General features: G+C 35.2%; 3 protein-coding genes and 1 non-coding gene across 5 annotated transcripts; 1 reads left to right on the top strand and 3 right to left on the bottom strand.

The window, feature by feature from the left end:
• Window positions 1-526: 526 nt before the first annotated feature.
• LOC136063290 (splicing factor-like protein 1) lies at window positions 527-5818 on the bottom strand. The gene is made up of 3 exons (XM_065763455.1): window positions 5608-5818; window positions 3293-5428; window positions 527-2596 (listed from the first exon to the last, which is right to left on the bottom strand). Exons 1-2 carry the CDS (start codon window positions 5816-5818, stop codon window positions 4542-4544), a joined length of 1098 nt encoding a protein of 365 aa, XP_065619527.1. The 3' UTR covers window positions 527-2596; window positions 3293-4541.
• On the bottom strand, window positions 527-7296 carry LOC111998996 (uncharacterized). The gene is made up of 2 exons (XR_010624971.1): window positions 7107-7296; window positions 527-927 (listed from the first exon to the last, which is right to left on the bottom strand). It is a non-coding gene; the product is annotated as an uncharacterized LOC111998996 (transcript).
• A 1702-nt stretch (window positions 7297-8998) lies between these two features.
• On the bottom strand, window positions 8999-10673 carry LOC111999023 (DNA mismatch repair protein MSH3). The gene is made up of 3 exons (XM_065763459.1): window positions 10153-10673; window positions 9523-9842; window positions 8999-9335 (listed from the first exon to the last, which is right to left on the bottom strand). Exons 1-3 carry the CDS (start codon window positions 10570-10572, stop codon window positions 9332-9334), a joined length of 744 nt encoding a protein of 247 aa, XP_065619531.1. The 5' UTR covers window positions 10573-10673; the 3' UTR covers window positions 8999-9331.
• A 4474-nt stretch (window positions 10674-15147) lies between these two features.
• On the top strand, window positions 15148-20647 carry LOC136061129 (DNA mismatch repair protein MSH3-like). 2 transcript variants are annotated; one of them, XM_065763456.1, is made up of 3 exons: window positions 15148-16272; window positions 19872-20063; window positions 20423-20647. In XM_065763456.1, exons 1-3 carry the CDS (start codon window positions 15283-15285, stop codon window positions 20612-20614), a joined length of 1374 nt encoding a protein of 457 aa, XP_065619528.1. In that variant the 5' UTR covers window positions 15148-15282; the 3' UTR covers window positions 20615-20647. The 2 variants fall into 2 exon arrangements, with proteins under 2 accessions (XP_065619528.1, XP_065619530.1); XM_065763458.1 differs by having other exon boundaries at window positions 20442-20600.
• The last annotated feature ends 3133 nt before the right edge of the window (window positions 20648-23780 follow it).

Genomic DNA, 23780 nt, shown 5'->3' with positions numbered 1-23780 from the left:
TTGGCTTCAAAGAAGTCATTGGAGATGCTCTTATCCTACATTGATAGACTCTCATCACGGCCATACTGATTTACTTACATATTTTGTGTAATGAAAACGTCCATCCTATGCAATATGCATCATCATTCTTTATGATTATTTTGGTCTGAAATAAGTGTTTTTTCCCTAATTTTATGCTATTTGTTAAAAATGCTTTCTTTTTACCCAAAATTTAATTCAAACATGCTATAGCATAAACTTATTCGAACATGCTACCACTTTCTTTTCCTCTTTTTTTACTCCTAAAATTTAATTAAAATTAGAATTCTTCTAAGGCACAACATTTATACAAGCTGAGTTGTTGTCAACCCACTATTAAGTCAAAATATAATAAAATAAGATTATGTATTTATATTACCACAACTCAAAACAAAGGTGTTACGAAAAATGTTGTGAGATTTTGTTGTATACCTAGACTTTCTCTTAAATATTTGGCATTAACAATATATTGCATATGAACCTGTACAGAGATGTCCAACCAAAAGAATAGAGAAAATAACCCCACCCCTCTACATATAATGATGATAATTTACATCTCAATTCACTAATTAGTTTGTCTAGATGCTACAGTACATAGGACTGAAAGGAGAATCTTGTGCTAATTATAACATATGGTCACTCAGTACAGTAAAACTCATAAATAGTACTAAAAAGTGCAGTGAAACTTATAAATAGTACAAAAAATAAACTTAGTAAAATAGGCTAGCAAAAATAATCAATACTAAATACAAGAATTTTACACAAACAAAACAGAAGAAATTCTCTCAAAAAAAAAAAAAAAAAAAACTGAAGAAATTCTTCATTTGAACACAGCCTCAACTGCTATATAATGTTGCTACCCTCGCCATAATTTGCAATGCCATCTTACTTTCAGGAATAGCCTTTTACCTGGGTAAAAATAAAAGGAACAAAATTCAATTGATATTTCACATAAACTCTGTAATGCAATTTGCAATAAACTACTATTGCCAACAGCAAGGAAACAAAGCTTTTCAATCACAGCATGAAAATATGTTAGTCTCTCTCTCTTTCTTTCTTTTTTTTCTTTTTTTTTTTTTTTTTTCCCCTTTCTAGAAGTGAAGGGGGGTACCTGGGGGGTGTGGGAGAGCATGGAAGTACCACTTGAGCCAAAGGCTCAATGATATAAAAATACGTTAGTCACCAGCATGAAAATCAATTAACATCACCACCAAAAAGAACATAAATTTCTATCTATTCAAGGGGAGAGGGAACCAAGGAACTCCATCTTAACCTGCTTATTAGTTCCTTTGCAATGCTTCAAGCATGGTTTAAAACTAAAAGCTTCTTGCAACTATTATCAGATATGTCTTTTAAATCCCGTCCCTCTCGCATGGAAACACAGTAGTTTCCAACATCTTCATGATCTGTTGTTGAATGCTCCATATCCATATCTTTAATATCTTAAAGTGAGGTCAGATATGACACATGGTATGCCCCTACAGAGCCTAGAAATTCAGTTCTAGTATCAGCAATTTTTTGGAATATTTTTTGCATTTAACATTAATTTTATAACAATTTCATTAACTATCACGTTTCAAAAATGATTTGGGAAAATAGCATCTCGAGTTTTTCAAACTCGAGTTTGGTGAAAAATCGAACATTTAAAACTCGAGTTTCAGTGCGCTGGCACACAGCTGGCATGGAGAATATTCCACGCGGAACTCGAGCCTTTTAGGCTTGAGTTTTATAAAGAAAATCTGGGTTTTTACCGGGTTTGGGTTTCTTCATCTTCATGTGGGTTCCTCTTCAGAACTTCTATAGGTTTGGGTTCTTTCTTCTTCTTCTTCATGTAGGTTCTTCTTCAGATCTTCCTGCAGAAGGTTTTCGTGTGGTAGTCATTGTTGGAGGGGGGAACAAATTTGGTCTTTGCAGAAAGTGAAATTGTGGATTTCACAGTGAAAAATTTGGTGAGTCTGGTTTGATTTGGGTTAATTTTTTGGAATTGAATGGTGGGTCGGTTATGATTTTGTGGTTTTGTGTGTAATCATTGGTGGGTTTGGTGGATGATTCTTCTTCTTCCTGTAGGTTTTTCCTTCTTCCATTTCTGGTTGTTCTTCTTTTCCTTCTTCCGTTTCTGGTTCTTCTTCTTCTCTTGCACTTTATAGAACGCGGATTACTTGTCCAGGTCAGCTTCACCGAACTCAAGCCTCATAGGCTTGAGATGTTATATTCCTAACTAGTTTTAGAGAGGTGCTTACTAACAAAGTAGTTTCCTCAAATCATGCTATGTTGCAAATATCCCCCAATTTTTTGGGTAGTGGCTGAGAGAGAGGATCATGCATCTTTTCTGCTCTAGTAGATAATGGAATGTAGCATAAGCAATAGCTATGCCATCATGCATACTTGTAGCTCTTCCAAGTTCATCAATGATAACAAATGAACATGGTGTGCAATTATGGAGTATATGTGAAGCCTCACTTAACTCTTCCAGAAAGGCGCCTCTCCCTTGTTGGATGCTATCAGAAGCACTCCTTTGGGAGTAGATACCACCTAACACATGGAGTGTTGCTGATAATGCCAGTACAAAGGAACCAACCTAGAGAAACCAGAGCAAATTTCCATATAAACAATCGCTGTAAGAGATCCAGTATGTCAAACAAAACAAGTAAGAGGGAGATTTCAGACATTACAAAAAATATTTAGCAATCAACACTAGCAGAAGAGAATTCAAACAAAATCTTGTTTCAGAACATAATTAAAATAAATAAAGAGATAAAGAAATGACCAATAAAAAGTATTCTGCTTGACATTCAAACACCCAAACCAATTGCAATGTTCTCAATACTTAGCCTTCTTACTAACAATAAAGGATTAGATTCTATAAATGCATAGATATGCATCTAAACAGGTTCATCATCATAGAACATAATTCTGCAACAAACTAATTGAGAGGTGTACACAACATTGTAAAATCAATTTTAAGTTGCAGATATAGTGGAAAATTTTACTCCCTCTGTCCATGATTTTACACTTGACAAAGACAAATTTAAGAAATAATAAACGCATTTCTACCAGCTCATCATTATGGGCTACTCAGTGTTACCCTTACTTTTTTAAATATTAAAAACTGAAATTGCATCGCATTATATGCGAGAAATGGATAAGTGTTATGTGGGAAAATGCAGGACTTATTTTCTCGACATTTTGACAGTAAACAATGATTCTGAAACATCCAAAAGGGATATGTTGACTAATTTTGGGACAGAGGGTAATTGTTTCTCCAGGAGTATACCTTATTTCTGCAAAGAATGGAAAGTGAATGCAGACAATCCAAAGTAGCCAGTGCTTGAACAGCCGCTTGGAATTCGGCATAATATTTACTGAATCCCTTTAGAAAGCTATCCCAAGCAGCTTGACAGGCAACATTTAGCTTCTCATTCTCCAGGAATAACTGGTCTAAAGCAGTCAAAACTTCAGGTGGGTCATAGTGAATCGATTTTTTGGTACTATTTACTTTTAACTTGGGCTTGATTGGTTTATGTTTTTAGAAATATGACTCAAATCTAGAACTAGGGTAATCTGGATCACCAGGTAACTGTGTGATTAAACCACCTGATGAGGATTGAATTTGGTTTGAAGAATTGGAAGATGAATGGAGGCTGCTACAACCAGGTAAATCAGAGAGGCTTGACAAGGCAGATGCAGGAGTAAAGCCTAAGCCTTCACTTTTGAGGACATTACCATGCTCTACAAAAATGGAGGATGAATGCAAATTCATGCCATTGCTTATAGGAACGGGGGTTAGAGGCACAGGCAGTATTGAGCCTGGTATCCACCCAGGCCAAGCTATTTGGCTTGTGACATTTGGAAAAATTGGTGGGGGCCCTTGGTATGGTGAAAGATGGCTCAAAAACAAGGATCCAGGTGGTACCCCAGCTATTCTTACTGCCAACGTATGCCCATCCATTCTGCATCCATTCAAATGAGCCATTGCCGCAGCGGCATCAATTTGATTCTCAAATTTGACAAAACCATAGCCTTTACTAATTCTTGTGGTTTGATTTCTTATAACTCTTGCTTTAGTAATCTTACCAAATGGACAGAAAAACTCTAGTAATCGGTTGTCATCCACATTTTCTGGTAGGTGGTTAACATAGAGGTTTGTATTATCAATTTCTTTGTTAGGTCTGTCTTGAGTTTTTGTAGTTGAGCCAAGGCTGGACCCAGAACCCTGCCCAGATTTGCTCTGTGGAGACATTGCTATCACCCCACAAGTTTCTGTGGGATGTTTGTAGCTACCACATTTGTCACAGCATACCATTTTAAAAGTAGATTGCCGTTGCGGGCAGGCAAAATAGTGGTGCCCATGCTCATGACAAATTCTGCACATATTTGCCTTCAGTGTGGCAAGCTCTTCTAACTGGACCCGCTTATGCTCATTCATTGCATCATCAATTGGATTTAGTAGTTTCTCAACCATCCCAACTGCTGCATCCAATGATTTTTGGTTGTCTGCCTCTATATAGACATGCAAGTCTTCATCATTTTTCTGTGGATTTGTTTGTTTTGTCTTTACCCCTTAAACGGATCTTAGCCCCTGTTTCCTTCTCCATTCTCTTCTGTGTTTTCCCAAGAGGGCTAATTATAAGTCCAACAAAGTTATAGTCAGGATATTCTTTCACCGGTATGTAAATTTTTTTACACAGCTTCGAGGACTTATACTCCAAAGGTGGTTTGAAAGTGGAATTCTTCTTAATCAACTTAGATATAATACGTTGATGTTTCTGGACAAGTTTCTGATGGAGCCTTACTTGCCGTGGATTTAGTCTGATACCAAGGTTATCATGCACTGGTTCAGGAGAAGGAGATCTTTCCTCCATAGGCTTGTCATCATGGAGCTCAGATGTTTGCAATTTTTTGTTTATGTCTGCAAGTTCAGCTTGCAACTCCTGAATCTCTAAATCCAAATCTGATCCCACAACAAACTCTTTCCCAAGGTCAGGCAGCTGAAGTGGACCTAACAGTTTCAGCTGCAAATCATCACTAATCCACCTGGTTTTCTTTCTTTTACTAGCCTGATCATTCTCTACTTTTTCCCATCTACTATGTCTTCGTTTTCTAGAACTCCCTGTACCTTCCTGTTGTTCAGAAGAACATTTATCACCAAGTGTCATGGCAAGCCCAGACTGACTGTGGAAATGAGGAGCAGCATACGAAGATTCTGACTCTGGTTTTAAGGATTCCTCTTGCCTACATTTCTTTTGTGACTGATAACCCTGCAGGACAACTGACTCACCAGTTGATGCATCCAGTGACCTCTTCTTGTATGAATTGTTAGGATCAGTGCCTGAGTGGCATTTAGCTGGAGATGCTTCCAGCGCATTTTCAACTGGTTCTTCACTCCCATTGTTGCTGTGGTAAAATATGACTGAGCATCACATTCTGAAGGCTCCTCAATCTGTTCCAACAGCACCTTAATTGGTTCCTCTTCTAGTTCCTCAATTGGATCCTCTTCCGGATCCTCTTCCAAGTCATCTCTTGGTTCTTTTTCTAGCTTATTTCCTATTTCCTCAACTGATTCCTCTTCAGGATCCTCCTCTACTTCACTTGGTTTCTCTTCTGGATCCTCCTCTACTTCACTTCGTTCCTCTTCCGGATCCTCCTCCAATGGCTCATTAGCAATGTAACACCTGTCTGAAGAAGACTGAGGAAGACATTTACCAGCTGACACTAAAACTGCTTTCTCCTCTAATCTTTGGTTTGTTTTATTTTCTTTGATGTCATTCCGTGAAACTTGTGAAAATTTATGGTTCCTCATTGCACCTTAACCTGTTTCTACACATATTACATTGTCAGTCTTTATAGAGAAGACACCTCAAATTAGAGCTATTGCAGCATCTGAGATTCCAAAATGCACCAGAAAACACAACCAAAGAAAATTAGTTACTTCCATGCCATTAACTGACAGAAGATAATGTATTTAAGAAGAAGAAAAAAACAATTGCAATCTGCATGGTCACAGAAAAACCATGACTCATGAGCACTGCTGATAATTATATATATGTGTTGTTGATACTTCAGTCAAGAAAAACATAAACAGCCATAAGATATCCTCAAAACTCCATCAACAAATTAACCCAAAAAAAAAAAAAAAAAATGTAACGCAATGTTATAATAATTGTCCAATGCAATAATCCAGAAAGTAACAAAGGAATTCATCCATCCCCCAAAAAAGAATATGTAATAAGGAAAAGACTGAAGCAAAACAACACTCCTAAGAATTTTCTTTTTATAAGTCAATAGTTGGGGTAGGGGGAATTTGAATCCTAGATGTGTAGTTAGAAACATTTAGGGGTGCCAACCAATTTAGCTACAAGGCTCTTGGCAACACTCCTAACTAAAATTAGCTCCCTAATGTAACCCCTTTTCTTATCTTTCATCAAAATTATATTGCAATCAAAATACATATTTTGATGCACAAAATAAATCTTTTGTGATTTTTACTATTCTAATTATTGATCATTGCTAGTTAAACAATGCAAGAATTGACTTCATATTACAGTCCTGATAAGTGAAGTTTGGCCGAAAGCCTTGTAGCTCAACGGCATTCCTTGCTCTCCTTTACAAGGAGAATTATGGTTCAAATCTTCCATCCCCCATTGTTGAAACTATCAAATTATAATACATCCAGTGTTCAAAACCAACACGACACACCCCCCCCCCCCCCACTATCTAATTATCACTTCTCAAAAATAAAAATTTAAAATATACACACTTATATATATATATATATATAAAATTATCATTAAAAAAAAAAAACCAGCTAGCTAGAGAAACTCCAAAATTGATTTGTTATCTCTTTCTTGCTTTCTTAGCTCTTAACCTTCCATATTTATCAAGCTTGAACAACTTCGTTAGCAAAAATCAAGCAAATTCCTCTCTTCATAATTACTGAATCTAAGAGCATTCAATATAGAAGCTGATAATCACGTCTAACTATCCACACACACCGGGAAAAAAAAAACAATTTTCAGGTCTGTTGGCAAAAATAAGAGTATGAAAGAAACAATATCAAACCCATTAAATAATTCTCAAAAGAAACGAACCTTTGCTCTTTTGTGAAGCGAAAGCAAGACCCAGAAGCAGAAATTACTCCTTCATTCTCAGTATTCTGCCATGGTCATGCTGCATTGGTGCTTACCATATCATCTCTGAGACTGAGCTGTGTGGCAAAATATTGACCGTGTAAAAACATAGCATAAAAGCCCACAAACCTTAAAAATACACTCATCGGCTTTTGTAGTTTAAAAGCAAGGTAAAATTTGGTAACGCTTGTTTTGTCCAAACTTAGAAGATACTGTAGTTTACGCTTTTCTTTTTTCTTTTTTCTTTTTTTTAATGGGAAGCTTACGCTGTTTTTTTATTCCTTCTTTCTCACCCAAATAAATACATTAAGCTTGATTTATTTTGTAAAAAGTTTTGCTCCAAATGTTTATGTTTGAAACTACCTTTTTCTATCTATCTAACTGTCTGGAGATTAGAAAGATTATTCATGTGTAATTTTAGTCAGATAATTTTGTAAATAAACCATGTAATCTGTTTAAATAATACATATATGGATAGTCTAAATCATCATGTGATGAGTTAGGAAGTATGTCTCCAAATATGTTTGGAGCCAAATTTTGCTTATTTACTTTTGTCTTTAAGGGTCAAGTGTATAGTGGATGATTTGGGGAAACGATAAAAAAACGAAAGAAACAAAAATATTTTAATAACATAAGCAATATGATAGACTATAGACAATCAAATGTAGGTGTTTAAAAAAAATAGTTAGTTAAAATAGAAAAAATAAATTCTTATTACATAAATAAAAAAAAGATTTTAGATAAGCCGATGTAAATGCTTTAACAATAGAAATTGTCACTTTTCTTTAAAAAATAAAAAATAATAATAAAAACTAGAATTGTCACCTCAAGCCTTTGGTGTGTCACAAAAGGACAATGCAAATGGGCCCCACTTATTACACTCGAGAATGTACCTTCCCATGGCTGGAAAATAATAATAAAAAAATAAAATAAATGTCATTTGCTCAATTACATCAAGGCAAGCTAGGATTTGGTTACTGCTATAAATGAACCAAGTTGTCTATGAATAATTCAAGTTTGGTTTAGGAAAAAGCTTTTTTTTTTTTTTTTTTTAAGCTTTACTAAATATTGTTGCAATCTAAGCCGGGTTTGGTGGCTGTGAATGATTCTAGGTTTGGCGGTTCTAGGTTCATTGCTAGGTTTGGTGGTTCTGCCACCAAGCAGAATTTATTAGTTTAATTTTTTTAAGGGATATTAAAAAACAAAAACACAAAAGTGCCAAACAAGTTTTGGGATGAAAAATCCCTAAAAACTGTTTTTGAAAACAATTTTCAAAAAAACACCCTAAAAATGGTTTGTGAAAACACAAAATTGAATATAGTAACTAAACAAGCAACTATAAACAAACAGTTCTACTGTTCACTCTTTCACTCACCAATCACAACTTCTCATTTCAAATATAGCGTACACAGATTTATTAAAACTCACATTTTCGAATGTACATCATCAATGGGTTCGTAAAGAACTGATATCTTTGATTCTTTGAACTGGGTCTAAGTTTGGATGTTAATAGATATTGCTCCGCCACCGAGTATGGCAGGCATGTACTTTTGGGTCTTGTGTGTTGTAGGTGGAACTGGCATGTAATTTTGGATTTCTGAGTTTCGACCGTTTTGTTTCATGGCAAGATTGCATGGAGGATGGCATGAATGTAGTCAAAATTAATGAGTAACCATCGGCATAGAGCATGCAAGAAGCCCAGAACATGGTGTCATCACATGCACACTCATTGCTATAACATGAACTGATTCTAACATTCTACCACTTTTTCTTTTTCTTTGCTCCTAAAATTTGATTGAAATTATCATTAACAATAGATTGCATATGAAACTGTACAAAGATGTCCAGAAGAATAGAGAAAAGAACCCCCACCATCTTCATATAATGATAATATTAGTAATAATTTACATCTCAATTCACTAATTAGGTTCTCTAGATGCAACTTGCAAGAGTGCATAAGAGAATCTTGTGCTAATTACAACATGTGGTAATCAGATAAATAGAAAACGAGACTATATTTGACTAAAAATATTGAGGAGAGAGTGAGAGAGCATAATGATGTACTAAACACAAAATTATTATCTACAAAACTGAAGAAATTCTTCATTTGAACTAGCCTCAATTGCTATAAATGTTGCTCCCCTCTCCATTATATACATGGCATCTCACTTTTCAGGAATGTCCTTTTATCTGGGAAAAACAAAAGGCACAAAATTTAATGGTATATCACATCAAGTCCGTAACGAAATGTGCAATAAACTACTATTGCCAAAAGCAAGGAAACAAAGGTAGTCAATCATGACATGAAAATTCAAAAAAGAGCACAAATTCCTATCTATTCAAGGAGAGAGAGAGAGCCAAGTAATTTCATTTAAACCTGCTTATTAAATCCTTTGCAATGCTTCGAGCATGGCTTAAAAACTGGAAGCTTCTTGCAAGGTCATCATCAGATATGCCGGCTTTCAAGTTCAGAAAAAATTCCTTGTAAGCATTATATATGTCTTCTAAATCCCCTTCCCCTCCTTGATGGAAGCACACAGGAGTTTCCAACATGTTTTCTTGTGATTTTTGTTCATTATCGATCAGCAGTTTCTCTAGCAACCGCTGATTTTCCAATCTATTTCCTGTCCTGCAGCTTTCCAGCACTTCCAACCTGGAAGCCATGACAGTGGCTCGACTAATACATGAAGAAGGTAGCTGCAAAACAGTGTCCAATTAACATAAGTGAGAGAAACCCCATATGTCACATCAACTGTAAAATTGCCCACCCTCATTGTGGAAAAGTAAAAAAGAATTACAACTCAACCAAGATTTTTTTTTTCTTTTTTTCTTTTTTTGTAAAATCCAAATTTTAAGATCACATTGTCATTTACCATGTATAGGTGATTTACTGATTTCCAGTAGAAACCTATTTTAATACAAGTCGTTTCATAGGGGATAATATATAGTATTTATCACAACAGAAAACTGGGTGGATGAACAGAGCCAAAGAGAGATTTCAAGTTACCTGTGCAAGCTGAGCAACTTTAAATCCAAAACTTCTCTCTGAAACACCAGTCACTAGCTTATATAGGTAAATAACATCTTCATGATCTGTTATTGAGTCAACCATATCCATATCTTTAATATCTTTATGTGAGGTCAGATATGACACATGGTATGCCCCCACAGAGCCTGGAAATTCAGTTCTAATATCAGCAATTTTGGGGTAGTGGGTGACGAAGAGGACCATGCATCTTTTCTGCTCTAGTAGATAATGCAATGTAGCATAAGCAATAGCTACACCATCATGCGTACTTGTGCCTCTTCCAAGTTCATCAATGATAACCAATGAACGTGCCGTGCAATTATGGATTATATGTGAAGCCTCACTTAACTCTTCAAGAAAGGTGCTTCTACCTTGTTGGATACTGTCAGAAGCACCCATTCGGGTGTAGATACCATCTAACACATGGAGTTTTGCTGATGATGCAGGTACAAATGAACCAACCTAGAGGGACCAGAGCAAATTTCCTTAAAATATTTAGCATTCAACACTGGCTGAAGAGAATTCAAACAAAATCTTATTACAGAACCCTTTTTTTTTTTTTTTTTTTTTTTTTTTGAGAATCTTATTACAGAACATAATTAGATATTGGAGGAACTTGAACAACACAAGATATATATATATATATATATATATATATATATATTCATCAATAAACAATAATAGAAAAGAAATTATTTAAATTATATCTCTATCTACAAATTTCAGTGCCTTAATCTTGACAGATAATGTATAGACTTTAAAGACAGTATTACCTAGCTTTTCTGTAAGTCCTCTTGACAAATGTTTTTGTGAATGTAATGAACCCCAGCTCAATTTTCATGGTAATTTACACGTCAGTTTTAAGTCCTTCCAAATCAATTCCCAAGTCCCAACAACTCCATTAACCAATTACAATCAATGGGAAAAATCCTTTTTTTTTTTCCTTGGCCAATCCACTTTCACCATTGTACTGAAAATTCCAAGGGGGCTAGGACCCACCACTTTGGACAATAAATCAATCATGTAACATATCATGGATTAATTGACCCACAAGACCATCTATTAGGGCAACACAATTCGCGGGAGAACAAAACTATCTCAATAGATTTTATTAATTCTTCTATTAAAAAAAAAAAAAAACCATTTTATGAATAATAAGTTGGTACCACTATATCTCCAACATTAATGAGTTGGCAAGCATATTTCTACCGATCTACATATAAATTAATATATTTTCATAAATAAATAAATTGGAGATTATATTGCAATATTTGAATGGTTCATGTTTGGGATAATTTTGATTTTACCCCATAATGTTTGGATTTAAGTCATTTTGTTATTATGTTGTGATGAGGTATCTTTTAAGTGTTAGCCAAGTGACGTTAGTTCATTCAAAATTACGTCGTTTTGAACCTTATTAAATCCATGTAAGATATTATTTTGACTACATTGCAATATACGGTGATGAGGAGGGGGATGAAGCCATCATTGAAGTTTTGGAAGATATTTCCAGTGAGCCCGCCCGCACTGAATACTATTGCTAGGGCCTATGCGTTGGATTTCACATTTTGGGCCTGATGGGCATGAGAAGAGGGTTATCTCTTTGATTCGGGTCATTGTGTGTGTCTCCTATTTTCATGGATAGGGCCGAACTTTTTCCACTATGGGCCAAGGTTATGGGGTCCACTAGAACGTTGGGTCCATTACTGTTGGGCTATATATTGATGGTCAAAATGTCATAGTATTTGTGAGGACGGTCATAGCCGATTTCTTTTGATCCTGGCTTGCTACTTGATTTGGCTACCAAGTGTTTCCTATTTGCAACCATGTAGAATTTGACAACAAAACCACAAAAATATGCTTCGAACTACGACATTATTTCAACTTGTCAACCAAATTTATTACATAAAAGACAATTTTTGTTTTTAAGAGAAGTGTTACATTCACAACATTTTTACAATACTTTTACAACAAATTATAAGTGGCAAGTTGTTATTGGTTCTAATTTGAATCTATAAGTTAAATTATTTTTTTGTCTATCCATAACAATCATTAACAATCTATCACTTATGATTTGTTGTAAAAATCTTGTAAAAATATTGTAAATATAACATTTTTTCCAAAAAAAAAAAAAAAAAAAAAGACTGCAATGATTAGAGTGTCTTTTCTACCTAGGCATTATCATAGTAAATTCCTAGTCCAAACTTGCAAGCAGGGAACCGGTAAGCTATAGCCGTTATCTCAATCTCATAAGGATACTAGTGAGCATTGAGCCAAGAGTATGAAGTTTTCCCTAAGCACTTCCCATTATGGTAAAATTAATTACATAAACTTTGGCTCGAGTGAAAAAAAGTAATATTGATGATTATTTGCTTTATATAAATTATTAGGACATAAAAACCAGTTCGTTGGATTTTTTGCTTGAAAGAACAACAAAAGTATAAATTGTTATTTAGTAATTAGTATAAAGCAGCTATGACTTCATAAATAACTTGTTCCTTAAAAAAAAAAATGGTTAGCATAAATAATTTGTTCCTACTGCCTGGGGAATCATGCTTTAACAAAAAAAAAAAAAAATGGTTAGCATAAATAATTTGTTCCTACTGCCTGGGGAATCATGCTTTAACAATTATGTTTTTCAGTAATATGCCTAAAATACATGGTTGGTTTACTTCCTAACGATTTCAAGTATTTGATGTTTAATTCTTAAAAAAAAAAAAAGTATTTAATGGTTCACCAGCTATATTCAATGGATGAATCCAAAATGGTTTTTATTTTTTATTTTTTTGGTGGATGTGTTTTCGCAAAGTGATTCTAGCATGTTCTAGGAATTACTTAATGAAAATATTCTTTATATGAGAACCGAATGTAGCAATTGCTGCATAATTTCCAGTCTTGTGTTAAATTGCTCCGCTACCTCAATGAGATTGCTATGGCTAGAGGATTTACCAGATGTTCTTTCCTCTGTTTTAGCATAGGATGTAGCTCATTCTAATTGCATTGGGGCTTAAATTCTGGCGTTGGGATAATTCCATGACTGTGTCCCATGTCTAGTAATATTTGGGACAACAGACAAGTACCGATAGGTTCTTTTTATTGCCCATTTTCCTTTTTCTCAAAAAAAAAAAAAAAAAAAAAATCTATATTGTGGAGAATGAATAATTATGTATCTATCTTATTCATATAGTTTTGGCCCAATTGGAATCAAGATTGACAAGCCAAGGTCACATAACTCAATGTTCTAAATTTCGTGCCGTTCTAGTTATTCCTATCGTGTGCAATGCCCATAATTGACTAAAAATGATTGTATAAAATCACTTAACAATGACACTCTTCCCTTTATTGTGATTGAATTTGATCACAAAGAGTTTATTGACTCTACATGACATCGGAGATTATTGAGATAGCAAATGTAAGTGCTTTCATACAATAAATGAAGAAAATGTAAAAGGATTTTGCAACACATACCCTGAATACTCATAGACGCTTAGTTGAATGTGACACACTTATTCTCGATACAGGTGATAAACAGAAGTAAAGTTGAAATGCCAAAAAGTAATATTATTGCTAGGCATGTTGAATCTCTCTTCTTCATAACATATCGCTATACGATCCAAGCTTTTCTGTAGATTATTTCGATTTTGATACCAAGATTGAAGCTTTCCTATCTATTCATCCTACTCTGGGGATAAACTATAAACAATCAACATATATCCCCACCTTGCTTAGAGCTCGTACATGATGAGAACGAAGAGTGTATTTCCTTACTAGAAATGTCACAAATAAGAAGAGCAAAGAAGTCTTAAGAAATTTGTAAATCTTTTGCTCAATCTGATGCCTGCTTTCTTGAATTAAAACTTTGTATGGAAGAAGTTTTGGAGAGAGAGGGTGCAACCTCATAGAAGAGACGTTGGAAGCATAAATTAGGAGGGTGCAAGCTCACACGTTAGGGTGTGATTTAAAAAAGACAGCTAAATTACATTAGAAAATCATTTAAGTAGAGAAAGACATCCTTGCTTAATCCCCCTAAAAAAATGAGGAAAAAAATAGAATCCAAAATACCCAATCAAAGCTCAATGATTGTAAGCACAACCAGATCAGAGACACAACAATTTCAGCACAATCAGATCAGAGAGAGAAAGATCTAGAGACTTAGATTAGATAGGAGGCAGCGCTCTAGATCAGATAGGAGGCCTGGCCTGCGCGGCCTGGCCTGGGTTGGCGTGGGTCGGCCTTGCATCTCCATTTCTTCTTCTTCTTCTTCTTCTTCTTCTTCTTCTTCTTCTTCTTCTTCTTCTTCATCTTCATCTTCTTCTTCTTCTTCTTCTTCTCTCTCTCTCTCTCTCTCTCTCTCTCTCTACGTGTTTGCTGTTTCTGCATTTGGTGAGATTATAAAATTGGTTATAAATCGAGTCTTAGAGACTTGATTTCTATGTAGACGCCACGTGGAAAAAGTGTCAATCAAAACATGAAAATCGACTCTTAAAAACTCGATTTATAGGCCTTAAATCGAGTCTCTTAAACTTAAGATGCTAGTAAAAAAATATAGTTTGAAAATATTGCTTACTAATTATATTGTTTGAAAATTATGGCTAATTTCCCATTTTGGCCGGTATTTCTTTCAACATGTTATGTGGTAATTTATAAGAATATTTTTGTATATTATTTAAACAAGTGATATGACATATTCAAAAAGTTAACTAAAACTATACATTGACGATCTTTTCAATTGTCACATAATAAATCGAACGAAGATAACTTCAAATTGGTTCAGGGTTAGTACCTAAACAAAAGTAAATGATAGAAGTTTGGCTCAAAAATTGTTTATAATTATCTTATTATAAGAAGATTCAAGAGAACATCAATATACCATTTTAGGCTCGTTACTTTTCTAACGAATAATGTAACTACACGAAAGCAAACATTTCCTTTAAAAATTTAAAATAATACACAAAAATAACTTCTTTTTATCTTGGTAAGTTTTTGTCTTTTTGATATGTGGAATCCATTTCAGAGTCCAGAGAACAAAGCGCGCCAAATCATCGAACCCTTCCTTTATAATTTGCCCTCACTTCCTCCTCCACCACCACCGCCACCACCACCGCCATAATGGGCAAGCAAAAACAACAAGTGATCTCTCGCTTCTTTGCTCCCAAATCCAAAACCCCATTAAACCCTTCCACTTCTTCTCCTTCTTCTTCATCAAACCCAGAGGCAGAGCCCTCTCTCCGAAACCCGCCAACCCCACCTCCCAAAATCTCAGCCACAGTCACTTTCTCACCATCCAAACGCCTCCTCAGTTCCAAACTCTCCTCCCCAAATCCCAAACCTTCAAAACTCCCCAAACGCTCTCCCCACACCCAAAACCCCATTCCCAGCCCCAACCCTTCCCTTCACCAAAAATTCCTAGACAAACTTCTAGAGCCTTCTCCAACCCCTTTAGAACAAACCCCAAAAACCCAGTCTTCCAGCAAAACCAAATACACCCCATTGGAGCAACAAGTTGTGGACCTAAAGAACAGGTACCCAGATGTTCTTTTGATGGTAGAAGTTGGTTACAGGTACAGGTTTTTCGGCCAGGATGCTGAAATTGCTGCCAGGGTGTTGGGGATTTATGCGCATTTGGATCGCAATTTCATGACTGCAAGCGTGCCAACTTTTCGATTAAATGTCCATGTGAGGAGGCTTGTGAGTGCTGGGTATAAGGTTGGCGTGGTTAAGCAGACTGAAACGGCGGCTATTAAGGCGCACGGGGAGAACCGGGCGGGACCCTTTTGCCGGGGATTATCAGCATTGTACACGAAGGCCACGCTGGAGGCGGCCGAGGATTTGGGGGGAGAGGAGGAGGGGTGTAGGGGAGAGAGTAATTATTTGGTGTGTGTTGCGGAGAAGAGTGTGTTGGAAAAGAATATGGATTGTGGATTGGAGAGTGGGTTTGATGTGAAAATTGGAATGGTGGCTGTGGAGATATCGACTGGGGACGTTGTTTATGCAGAATTCAATGATAATTTTATGAGGAGTGGGCTTGAAGCTGTGGTTTTGAGCCTGTTGCCAGCCGAGTTGCTTCTTGGGGAGCCGCTCTCTAAGCAAACGGAGAAGGTAGCTTCGGTAGTTATGAATCTTATGATTATAAAAGTGTGTTATAGAAGAAATGAAACATATTTGACTCATGTTTGAGAAATGTACAGTATTGGGTTTTTGCTAATGTTAGTTAGGGGCTTCACATATCTTAGGGCATTTTAATATCAATTATTTGTCTATAAATAATGTGATTTCTCATTTTTGTTATGAGGTTTGTTTATGTGTCAATGTGTATTTTTTCCAGGCCTCTAAGTAAGAGTGAAAATGTGCTGCAATAGAATTTCAGCAGAAAGTTTTGTGATCATCTAGTTTATTTATTTATTTTTGTGATAAACCAAAAAAATTACTATCGTAATTGTTTGACAAACTCTAAAATTAGAGTTGGTGGACTTGTTTACATGTACTTTACTCATTATAGCATTTATCCATATGAAATATAGCATGACAATCAACTCACATTTTAGTTTGAGATTAATGGTAGGTTGTATTTGTTTTGTGAGGAGCGAGGACATTGTAAAATCATGACCATTTCTTTAGGTTCCTTTTGGGAAAGTAGCTAGAATTCATGCTCCAACAGACTGCAACAAGGTCATTGTTCTACAGCATTTGCAAGAAACATTTAGATTTTAATAAATTATGTGCAGATTTTTATGATCATGAGTTCATTAGAAATAAATTTGAATAAATCAACATTGAATTCAGGTAATCTCAAACAACGTTTCTTTTTATGAGATGTTTATTATAGGTAACAATTTCATCTATAAAAAATTCCTACCTAATCTATTAGAAAGGGCTGCCAGTGCAGAAAATTCTCGATTCAGTAACCTGGTAAAAATCTGTCCTGTACCCTCAGATTCTTTACCCCTGTATAAAGGAGTAATACTATTTCATTAAAGAAGTTTCTAGCACATGGTTTAAGTAGATAGAAACTGTATTTCACTATTCGTGCATGTAATGAATTTCCCAACAACTTATCTGTCTATATGTCAAAATTTGCCTGTTTCATTTTTCGCATTACTGCCCCTTCGTGTTTTAACATAGCTTCAGGAGCTATAGATTTCATTAGATGTGTCATTTTCATCTCTGCCCCTCCCTTCTCCCTAGTTCTCTGATTAACTCACCTACTGCAGAAAGCAAGTTTAACTAGCAAATCCTTGCCCCTCATGTTGCCAAATTGCTTTCGTTCCTGAACCCATCTACATTGACAAATCACACTCATATGGGGTACTGTTAAAATTCAGGTCTGTATGAACATTTCAAATAGTTAGTTAATCATTACGTTCCTCTTGTCTAATCCCAGCCCTTCATGAACCTTATTTTTTGTTTTCCTAGTTGATAACAAGTGGTATGAGTTGGATCATGATCTGATGTTGGAGGAGGATGTATATGGACTAGAGTAAGAATGAGTTTATGGGTTATGTGGTATGTGCCCATTGGGTGATGCCTAGGAGAATAACTGATGTACTTTATGGTGGATGAATTGGTTTGGTAAGCATGGTAGCTCACTTATTTGGAAGGCAGTCCCTCTTTACTTAATGTGGACAATTTGGAGGAAAAGGAACATTTGTACTTTTCATGGTGTGGAGCTCTTTGTTGTTGAACTGAATTCAACATTTTTGGGGCTGTTTAATTGGTATGTGTTATGTTGAACAGTTAATTGATTTTCTTTATTTTTGACTGTCAATATTGAATTTTGTAGTTTTTTGGTAAGCTTTGTGTACACATCCTATGTACACCCCTCTATTGTAAAAAAAGTTCTTATTAAAAGAAAAGGTGTAGTTTTAATGGTTATTTATTGGAGCTTATAATAGGAATATTGATGTTTTTGATAGGTTGATGTCATAAAGTGGCTTAATAAATTTTTTTCTGGAGTAAATTGATTACTTAATTGCCGTGGGAACTGGTTTCATGATTCTAAGTGTGTGTCCTACTATATTACTTCTCAGAATCACCTTTTTAAACAAATTGAAAAGGTATTTTTAGCTTAAACCAACATCTGTGAGCATTTAAAGGATTTTTTTTTTTGGGATAAATTATTAAACTTTGTTGCTACGAAATATATACTTTTACCATATACTTTTCTTAGCCTTCCGTTCTATTTTGGTTTGCATTGATATCAACTCTATATGGTGTTTTCCAATCAATAAAACCCATTTTCATATGCATTAGCTTTCCTATTCCTTTTCTTTATTTTGATTGATAAGTTAAACACACATCCCGTGGGTCTTGAACCCACAACCTCACCCTTCCACCTAGCACTTGCAAGTGGAGGAAGTGCCAATTGAGCTAGAGCTCATTGGCAGATTCTTTTTCTTTTTTACACAAGCTAAATTTGAAGAAGCCGGCCCCAAAGATTTGGGACTAAGGCTTTCATGTTGTTGTTCTTGTATATTTTGAAGATTTTTTTTAAGGATTAATTTAATTAATTCTGATTAAAAATGATTTTATTTTTTTGGGGGTGGGGAGGGGGATGGTTGGAGTAAGCTTGTAAATGCTTCCAAATCAAGAAGCACAATAGTTTCGCAGAATTCAAAAGCTCTGAGTAATATTTTCTTTTTGGTTATTTGAACGGCCAAATACTTATCTAGAAGGTAGGCATGTGCTTTTAAGTAGCTACTTCAAAATCCCAGGCTTGCTTTAGGAGAACATGTTCATAATTTTAATTCAGAGTCCCCATAAAATGAAGAGAGAGCTGCATGGGATTGGATACTCGGCGTGTCTCTTTCTTTGTTTGGACAGCTGCATGGGATAGGATCCTCATGGGAGATATCTTGAGACTTAGGGGCTTTGATTTTGTTGACTGGTGCATTATGTGTCGCTGTTGCGGTGAGACAGTGGATCATTTGTCGTTACATTGTGGAAAGGCTTATCGGCTGTGGAGTTTTGTCTTTAGGATTTTTGGGATTTCATGGGTTCCCTCATGTACAGTGCAAGATTGTCTATTTAGTTGGTGGAATTGGTTGGGGAAGCATTCATCTTACATTTGGAACCTAGTTCCGTTGTGTTTGATGTGGTGTATTTGGAGGGAACGCAATCAGCGGATGTTTGAGGATTTGGATAGATCTAAGAACCAACTTCTTGCTCTCTTTTCTAGTTCCCTTTTTGATTGGGCTAGGGCTTGGGGACTCACATCTAGTGACTCTATTCATTTATTCCTTAGCCCTCTTCTTCTCTGTAATTAATGCTTTTTATGTTTTTGCTTTTTTATCGTTTTTGTACTTTTGATTTGCTGGTGCTATTTTGCATCTAGCAGTTTTTTGAATATACTTTTTCTTACCTATCCAAAAAAAAAAAAAAAAAATGAAGAGAGAGTTTGTAGTATTTCAATGGTTGTTACTATTTTGACTTATCAAAAAATGGTTATTACTATTTGGGAAATGAATTTTGCTGTTGCTTCTTTTAAGAAGGGGTGGTCCAAAACATCCTTTTCTTTCAACGAAGCTTATGTTATTTAATAATGGTTAACATGCTCTTTATATCCAATTATTGATGTATCTGTCATAAAGACATAAGGTCACTATTACAAACATCATTTACAAGAAAAATAAGTCTAATGTGATTGTTTTAATATTGTTTATCTTCCCAAGCTTGCCTAATATCATGGCACTTTTTGTTAGTTGTTACTTGCTTATGCTGGACCTGCGTCAAATGTCCGTGTTGAGCATGCCTCGCTAGAGTGCTTTAAAGATGGTGGTGCTCTTGCCGAAGTGATGTCTTTATATGAGAACATGAGTGAATATAGTCCAGCAGATAATCCAAAACAAAGCACAGAAGTTATAGAGCGGGGAAGCCATCGTTTCACAATTGAGGTATGGTATTTTTAACATCTTTTCTTCAGGCAGCAAGCTATGTGAACCTTTGGGCATGAATTGCACTCTTTAACTGGTAGCTACCCAAGCTTAAGCAGATCTTGTGATAGTTAACCTTTAGACTTTTATTCTTAGGGGTTAGTTAAATTATGAGTGGTCTATCTGCTGCAAAATATTCTAATTTTTTCCACTGTTATAAATAAAATGTGATTATATTTCCATTTTCTGCCTTTGTAAGGCTACTGTTTGTACTTGGATGCTAACTTATCAATTTTAAATAGTTATGTACTTATTTATTGTTGCTTTGGTACTTCTTATCATATTTCACTTTTTTACACTATATTATTTTGGTTTTAAAGGGAATTATGAATATGCCAGATTTGGTCGTCCAAGCATTGGCCTTATCTATTCGTCATCTAAAACAGTTTGGTTTTGAAAGAATTTTGTGCCTAGGAGCTTCATTTAGGCCCTTCTCAAGCAATGTAGAGATGACCCTCTCAGCGAATACACTTCAACAGCTGGAGGTAATTTTCTGTTTTTTGTTATTCTGAATAGTTTGCATGGATATTTGTTAAAAAAAAAAAAAAAAAACTAGTATGTTGATCTTTTAAGCTGCCAATAGTGCTTAGCCAGTATCATTTTGGGCTCCTCTGCGANCTAGATTGCTGCGTTTCTTGGATTTCTTTTTTTTTTTTTTTTTTTTTGTATTTCTGGGAATGGCTGAGAGACTTGGGACTTAAAATTTTTTTTTGCTTTTGCTTTATAAATCAAGTCTTAGATCGAGTCTCTAAGACTCGATTTTCGGGTAGACGCCATGTGGAATTTTTTCCAAATCAGACGTGATCAACTAGGAATGGCAACGGTTCGGTTTCAAGTTGGGTTTTTGCATACCCAAACCCGACCCGTAAGGTAGGACCCGTGACTCAGACCCAGTCCGATTAATAATCAGATTTTTTTTTCCCTGGCCTCGTTTAGCAATTGGGCCCAAATCTGGCCCAACAATTTTTTTTTAAAGCCCATTAAGATTTTTTTCCCTAGATTCAAGCCCATTCAAGCCATATAACGTGGCCTAAATTAGTTGTTACTAAACGAACTTAAAAATCTCAATAACGCAGAACTATATAGAACTAAAACCAACATATATTTTCTGTTTGGTTCCTGAGAAAACTAATTTTTCTAGCAACAAAACAAAGAATTAAAGAGAGAGAGAGAGAGAGAGAGAGAGAGAGAGAGAGAGAGAGTTTGATTCAAATATAGCATTATTGAGCTTAAAATCCACAGATCTGCCATCACTCACAGTCAATCTGATCATTTCTCCAACAAATCAAAGACAAGCTCATCAAAAACACATATTACTAAAACGATCATTTAAAAAAAAAATCAACAACACAATGAAGAGCTCATCAAACACTATACAGCTAACGCTAATCAAGTTTTCTATCTGGTTCTCGAGAAAACTGAATTTCCTATGCAACCAAACAGAGACGAAACCCACCCAAACGTGCCCCAATGCGTGGCTGCGTGTGTGAGGTTGAGGCGTGAGGGGCTAAGGGCGTGTCTGAGGTGTGAGAAGAGAATTGAAGTGAGATCAGATTAGGGTTTACAACTTAATATATATATATATATATATAAGGGGTTTTTTTTTTGTAAATTCAGGGGAATCGGGTTTTATTTGGGTCGGGTTTCGGGCCGGGTTTTGATAAAATCCAAACTCGACCTAGATCGGCTTCGGGGGTTTTTTTTTTTTTTTTTTTTAACTCATACCCGACCCTATTCTTTATCGGGCCGGGTAAAATCCGGCCCCTTTGAACCTAGATCGGCTTCGGGGGTTTTTTTTTTTTTTTTTTTTAACTCATACCCGACCCTATTCTTTATCGGGCCGGGTAAAATCCGGCCCATTTGGGTTGGATTGAACCGGGCATCTATAGGTCGGATTTAAATTGCCATCCCTATGATCAATCCATAAAAATCGAGTCTTTGAAATGCGAGATGCTAGTAAAAAATATAGTTTGAAAACGTTGACTACTGATTATAATGTTTGAAAATCAGAGTTAATATCCCATTTTGGCCAGAAATACCTCTAAACTAGTTTGAACTTATACTTTATTCATGAGTTATAAGGCTTGGACATCTCATGCTCCTTGACCATCTCGCTGTAAAGACTTCTTTTTTTTTCTTTTTAACTTATAAAGGTGATAAGTTTGGATAAAAGCAATTTTTTTTTTTTTTTGATAAAAATGTTATTTTTATTGTGTATGGTTCTTCACGAGAATCACAACCCAAGCGAGGATCGAATGAGTCTCAATGTATGATTCGACTAACTATATTTTTTACATTGAGAGTTTTATATTTTGCTTTTATTCGAGGTATAAAAGCAATAAAATCATAAAATAACTGAAAACACTTTTTTATTACATTGAAAAATAGAATTACATTATAGCATAAAAAATATATAATTACAAGACTTTTTATTATAATTACAATGAAAAATTACATGGCCTTGTCATTGAATTGTGGGGTCTATGACATTGCAAAAAGAAATATGGGATATCTATGAAGTTGAGGAGTTGTGCGCAGAGGCAGAGCCAGGGGGGTCGAGGGGAGTTCCCCCTTGGCTCATTTAAAAAAATTCTTAAAGTAGGTATATTATGAACTATTCTTTGTTACTCTACCCAGACAAAAAAAATGACTCCCACTTTAATACATGTACAAACCCTTAACACCAAGAAAGTAGGAAAAAACAATCTTCTCCCACATACCAAATCATATCACTTTTTCACCAAATTTACTATTCTTATTAGTTTTATCTCACCACAACGTCTTCACCCATCTCATTGTTCCTTTTTTCTCAATCATTATTTTTAGTTTACTATTCACAACACTTTTCTTGTAGAGCAATGCTAAGAATACTACAAATTTTACAAATTGATGTATTATCAATCATAAAAAAATTCATTCAAACGTTTATTTATTATATTGTTTAAGCGTTATACGTTCTTATCACATCAATTTGTAAGTTTTTTACAATAGAATTTATAGTCGTTTTAGCTTTGAGAAATTCTATATCCACAACATTTTAACAACACTTTACAACAAATCTTAAATAACAGGTTGTTACTGGTTGTTATTGGTGCACAAAAAATTAATTTCAGTGGTGGGTTGAAATTTGAACCATTAACAATTTTTGCAGTGTTGTGAAAGTGCTGTAAAAATCTTACTTATCACATTTTTTTTTTCATGGCAATTCAATTAGTGGTCCTCATAAGTAACACATAATTATTAGGAAAAAAAAAATTTAATATCCTTTTAATACTATTTTAAACTTGCCCCCCTCAACTAAAATTCTAGCTCCGCCACTTGTACTCGTGCCAAAATGAGTTCCACCTCTATTCGTTCTTGAATGGCCTCCGTGCAGATTTTGAGCTAGTCCTTATTCCACTTCACCATCATTACCACATTCATGCAACACTCTTGTGCATGTGCTGTACTGATGACTCCATTTGACATGGAGGCACTCATCAACCAAGTTCCATCCCATTCTAACATCTCATTTTACTCTGCTCTCTTTCTGTACACACCCAATTTTCGCAACCATGAAACAAAACTTTAATTTTCAGAGCAAAAATACCCAAAAGGGCAAAATATAATTTCTTCCATCCAAGGCTTTAAAAAAAAAAAAAAAGCACATCATAATGGGTTGTTAGGGAATTCAATGGC

The sequence above is a fragment of the Quercus suber genome, unplaced genomic scaffold, assembly GCF_002906115.3.
Source record: "Quercus suber isolate HL8 unplaced genomic scaffold, Cork oak 2.0 scaffold_507, whole genome shotgun sequence".
Classification (NCBI taxonomy): domain Eukaryota; kingdom Viridiplantae; phylum Streptophyta; class Magnoliopsida; order Fagales; family Fagaceae; genus Quercus; species Quercus suber.
Note: the sequence above shows the minus strand (reverse complement) of the source record. Positions and strands in the feature narration are given on the sequence as shown.